A 5806-nucleotide genomic window follows, 5' to 3' on the forward strand; every position below is an offset into this window, starting at 1 on the left:
AACTACTCCAGCTTGCTATTACCCTGTCCCAGGAGCAACCTTCTTTATGGCCTTGCATGGCAGCCTTCTCTCATTTTCAGTAAGAAAGAGTTCCGCCTTTCATCCACCTGTGTGTCAGTGTGTTGTATCCGACCACCAAAGGAATTTTTAAATCTTACAAAACAGGGGCCACTTGCCTTGGCTAAGATTTGAAAACAGCAACAGCACAGCATTAAACCAAGCATAGGACCCTTCTAAACACAGACTCAATGCAAATGCACAAGTTACATAGTCATAAAACTGGCCCTGGTAAAAACTAAAACACGTGTGACTCATAAGCAGTGAATTCAAGAGCATTTACTTCTACAAAATGAGTATCAGAAATCCATTGCATTTCTTTGCGCTAATAGTGAAACAGCAAAAAGACATATTAAGAAAACAATCTCATTTACAATTACACCAAAAACAATAAAATACCTGGGAATAAACCTGACAAAGGAGGTGAAAGACCTGTACTCTAAAAACTATAAAACACTGATGAAAGAAATTGAAGATGACACAAAGAAATGGAAAGATATGAGTTTAGGGTCAGGTGAACGCGGAAGTACAGGACGTGAGGGTTTGCTGGCTGTTCTGATTGTGGTGGGGCAACTGGTGCGAGATGGAGGAGGGCACAGCTGTGGAAGATGGTCGGGACGGTCCCCGGGAGCGGCTAGGCTCGGGTGAAGCTGGGAGGCAGCAGCAGAACCATGAAGTGCGGTTTCAATCCCGGGCCAACCGGTTTCCAAAGCATTCCTATTGGTTGGATCTCTGGCTCTTCATCCTCTTGGATGTAGTGTTGTTTACCTTCGTGTATCTTTTACCATGAATGGTTTGCCTGATGTCTAGATTAAGAAGTTGGCTCCTGGAGTGGATTCTGAAAATGACCGCAAACTTCTTGAACGTAGAAGACAGGATTGTGCAACAGAATTTTAAACTCTGAGGGACTTTCATTTTACATACTTTTGTTATTCCTTTTGGGGACTATATTAAATGGGTAAACTCACCCATTCATAGCTAAGTTCTTAAACTACTCTTTGATTCATGTTTAAAAACTTTTCAGACATCTGATAGACATCTAATAGGCTGCATATTAAAGCATTTATACGTAAAGGTTTAATGTATTCATTAACAAATATGGTAATGTCTTGCCTTTAACATTTTAATTAGCCAGGGTTTACTATGATGCAAAAATGTGGTGAAATATTAAGGTGAAGTATTTAAAAAGAAATTACTCAAAAGCAATGGAAGAAAAAGGAGTTAAGAGATGTACAGAAAGTATAGGCCCAAAATGTATTGGCTGTTAAGTACCAGTTTAATTTTTACATTAAGTGGGCCTCTGTTATGGTTGCCAGATTGATACAATCTCAGAGAAAGTATAAATATCCAACACTGGAAATCTAGTGTGCATGTCCTCTTACCTGGATGCTTCCCGTTGCTTCATTTTAAGTTCCCGAATTTCCCTAAAATAGGACTGTGTTTGAAACCTATTTTTTATTATTGTGATTGTATTAAGAATGCTTGTAGCTAAAATATGTTTTTGTTTTTATAATGTCTGTACCTTAAATACTTCAGCAAAGTCATTTCAGCAAATATTTGATCACTTACTCGGCCAGGTACAGTCATAAGCAAAAAAGACAAAAAATCCTTGCCTTCGTGGAGCTTACATTCTTTTATATCTAAATGTTAGTAAGAATTTAAATTCTAGGAGTAAACAGCTGGTGTTTAATCAGAAAGGTCACACTCCCAAAGCAGCTATTAAAAGCCCTTCAGAAGCTAGCCCTATTATATAATAGATACTCCTTTATGTAACAGATGTTAGAAGTGGGCTCTTGTGGGGGCACCTGGGTGGCTCAGTCGTTAAGTGTCTGCCTTTGCCTCAGGTTATGATTCCAGGGTCCTGGGATTGAGCCCTGCATCGGGCTCCCTGCTCAGCGGGAAGCCTGCTTCTCCCTCTGTGTTCCCTCTCTTGCTGTGTCTCTGTCTGTCAAATAAATAAAATCTTAAAAAAAAAAAAGAAATGGAAAGATATGCCATGTTCATGGATTGGAAGAACAAATATTGCTAAAATGTCCATACTACCCAAAGCAATCTACAGATTTGATGCAATTCCTATCAAAATACCAATAGCATTTTTCACAGAAATGGGAAAAAATAATCCTAAAATTTGTATGGAACCACAAAAAAACCCTGAATAGCCAAAGCAATCTTGAAAAAGAAAATCAAACCAGATGAATCACAATACCAGATTTCAAGGTATAATGCAAATCTGTAGTAATCAAAACAGTATGGTACTGGCACAAAAATAGACACATAGATCAACAGAACAGAATAGAGAGCCCAGAAATAAACCCACAATTATACGATTAATGAATCTTCAGCAGATGAGGTAAGATTATGCAATGGGAAAAAGTCACTTCCACAAATGGTGTTGGGAAAACTGGACAGTATCATGCAAAAGAATGAAACTGGACTGGGATACTTGGGTGGCTCAGTCAGTTGGGCATTTGCCTTCAGCTCAGGTCATGATCCCAGGGTCCTGGGACTGAGTCCCACATTGGGCTCCTTGCTCAGTGGGGAGCCTGCTTCTCCCTCTGCCTGTAGGCTCTGCTGCTTGTGCTCTCTCTCTCTCTCTCTCTCTCTCTGACAAATAAATAAAATCTTAAAAAAAAAGAATGAAACTGGACCACTTACTTACACCATACACAAAAATAAATTCAAAATGGATTAAGAACCTAAATGTGACCAGAAACCATAAAAATCCTAGAAGAGAGCACAGGCAGTAATTTCTCTGACATCAGCTTTAACTACTTTTGTCTAGATAGGTCTTCTGAGGCAAGAGAAATAAAAGCAAAAATAAACTATTGGGACTATAACAAAATAAAAAGCTTCTGTACAGTAAAAGAAACAATCAACAAAACTGAAAGATAACCTACTGAATGAGAGAAGATATGTGCAAATGGCATATCTGATAAAGGGTTAGTATCCAAAATATATAAAGAACTGATACAACTCAATACCCCCAAAAAACAAAAAATCCAATTAAAAAATGGGCAGAAGACATGAACACACATTTCTCCAAAAAAGACATACAGATGGCAATAGACATACAAAAAGATGCTCAACATCAGTCATCACTAGGGAAATGCAAATTAAAACAGCAATGAGGGGCACCTGGGTGGCTCCGTCAGTTAAGCATCTGACTCTTGATTTCCACTCAGGTCATAATCTCAGGGACGAGAGATCAAGCCCTGCATCAGGCTCCATGCTCACCAGGGAGTCTGCTTGAGATTCTCTGCCTCTCCCTCTGCCCCTCCACCCACTCATGTGCTCTGTCTTGCTCTCTCTCAAATAAATAAATAAATCTTAAAAAAAAGAAAGGGGGGGCACCTGTTGGCTCAGTCATTAAGCGTCTGCCTTCAGCTCAGGTCATGATCACAGGGTCTTGGGATAGAGCTCCGCATCAGGCTCCGTGCTCAGCAGGAAACCTACCTCTCCCTCTCCCACTCCCCTGCTTGTGTTCCCTCTTCCACTGTCTCTCTCTCTCTCTCTCTGTCAAAAAATAAATAAAATCTTTAAAAATAAATAAATAAATATTAAAAAGTAAAAACTAATGAGCTATCATCTCACACCTGTCAGAATGACTAAAATAAAAAACACAAGAAACAAGTGTTGGTGAGGATGTGGAGAAAAGGAAAACTTCATGCCTTGTTCATGGGAATGCAAACTGGTGCAGACACTGCTGAAAACAGTATTGAGGTTCCTCAAAAAATGAAAAATAGAACTACCATACAATCCAGTAATTCCACTACTGTGTATTTACCCAAAGAATATCAAAACACTAATTTGAAAAGATATATGCCCCCATATGTTTATTGCAACATTATTTACAATAGGCAAACTACAGAAGCAGCTCAAGTGTCCATCAATAGATGAATGAATAATGAAGTGACTGATACACACACACACATACAGACACACACACACACAAGTGGGGGACAAGGGCAGGAGACTGGAAAGAGGGCAATAGTGAGGTCAGATATTTCTGTCCTTGGCTCCCCACCCCCCAGTTTGCAGTGGATACCCTGACTTTACCTGAGGCTGAGGCTCCTTGGGGAGCCCTGTCTGTAGAGCTCCCTGCCCCTGCCCTGGTCCAAAGGTAGACATGAGCTCTCCACAATTGCTTGCCTCAGGTGCTGCACTCTTTCCCTAAATCCTGCCCACACTTTCATTAGGCTCTTCTCAAATCACCCAATTTGAAGGTCCCATTGATGTTTTTCTGGGACAAGGAGGAAGAGAAGAAGAAAAGTACCATATCAAAATGAGGAGGTGGTACATGCATAAATGTTAAGTGCCTATAGATGACTCAGCCACACAGCCCTCCTGCCCACGACTTGTATGTCTCTATTTTTGTGAAAAAAGAAGAATTAAGTAAATGCTATGCAATTAAAATACTAAATAACAAGCATATCTCATCTTATTGCACTTTACTGCAACTTTTTTATTTTACAAATAGAAGGTTCAAGACTTTAGTGGGGAAAGTAACTGGAGATGTGTATAAATAGCAAGAGAACTAGAATTAGAAGTAGAGCCTGAAGATGGGACTGAATTGCTGCAATCTCATGATAAAACTAACAGATGAGGACTTGCTTCTTATAGATGAGTAAAGAAAGTGCTGTCTTGAGATGGAATCTAGTCCTGGGGAAGATGCTGTGAAGACTATTGAAATGACAGCAAAGGATTTAGAATATCACATAAACTCAGTTGATAGAGTAGTGGCAGGGTTTGAGAGGATTAACTCCAATTTCAAAAGAAGTTCTACTGTGGGTAAAATGCTATCAGGCAGCATTGGGTGCTACAGAGAAATCGTTTGGGAAAGGAAGAGTCAGTCAATGTGGCAAATTCATTGTTGTCTTATTTTAAGAACCTGCCACTGCCACCCCACCTTTGGCAATCACCACCCTGATCAGTCAGCAGCCATCAATATGGAGACAAGAGTTCTCATGAGCAAAATGATTACAACTTGCTGAAAGCTCAGGAAATGGTTAGCATTTTTTAAACAGTATTTTTAAATTAAGGCATGTACATTTTTAGACATAATTCTATTGCACACTTAATAGACTACAGTGTAGTGTAAACACAACTTTTATATACTGGGAAACCAAAAAATTCATTTGACTTGCTCAGTTGGGATATTCATTTTACTGAGTGCTCTCAACCAAACCTGCAATAACTCTGAGGTATGCCTGTATTATGAGCAACCTAACTATAATTATTCCACGCTTCTGAAACAAGTTTATATTTTGTAGAATGCTTTTGACTACCTTTTAAATCATTTAGTCATTTATGCCCCCACCCCAAAACATGTAAGCAGCTTAACACATATATGCATCACTCTTACAGATGAAGAAATTGGAGGAGGAGCAAGATGGCAGAGGAGTAGGAGACCTATATTTCGTCTGGTCCCAGGAACTCAGGTAGATAGCTATCAAACCATTCTGAACACATACGAACTCAACAGGAAATCGAAGAAAAGAATAGCAGCAACTCTCTGAACAGAAAAGCAACAACTTTCTGGAAGGCAGGACGTGGGGAGAAGTGAATCCGAGGAGATATTTGGGAAGATAGATGGTGAGGGAGGGGGCTTCCGTCAGCTGCTACCCCCAAGTGATAGAGCAGCAGAACACAAAATCAGAAACTTTAGAAGTCGGCTCTGCTGAGGGACGTCGCTCCCGTGGCTAAGCTGGGGGTGGAACCCTCGCTGGGACAGTGTAGTCTCAGGACCCTC

At 40.0% G+C, this 5806-nt stretch overlaps 1 protein-coding gene across 1 annotated transcript; it reads left to right on the forward strand.

Annotated features, from left to right (window-relative positions):
• Nucleotides 1-526: 526 nt before the first annotated feature.
• Nucleotides 527-957, forward strand: ARLN (allregulin). The gene has a single exon (XM_025867340.2). The coding sequence runs from the start codon at nucleotides 641-643 to the stop codon at nucleotides 845-847; it is 207 nt and encodes a 68-aa protein (XP_025723125.2). The 5' UTR covers nucleotides 527-640; the 3' UTR covers nucleotides 848-957.
• The last annotated feature ends 4849 nt before the right edge of the window (nucleotides 958-5806 follow it).

Source organism: Callorhinus ursinus, unplaced genomic scaffold (genome assembly GCF_003265705.2).
Source record: "Callorhinus ursinus isolate GAN/ISIS: 27379988/994484 unplaced genomic scaffold, GSC_fseal_2.0 scaffold1, whole genome shotgun sequence".
NCBI classification, from domain to species: domain Eukaryota; kingdom Metazoa; phylum Chordata; class Mammalia; order Carnivora; family Otariidae; genus Callorhinus; species Callorhinus ursinus.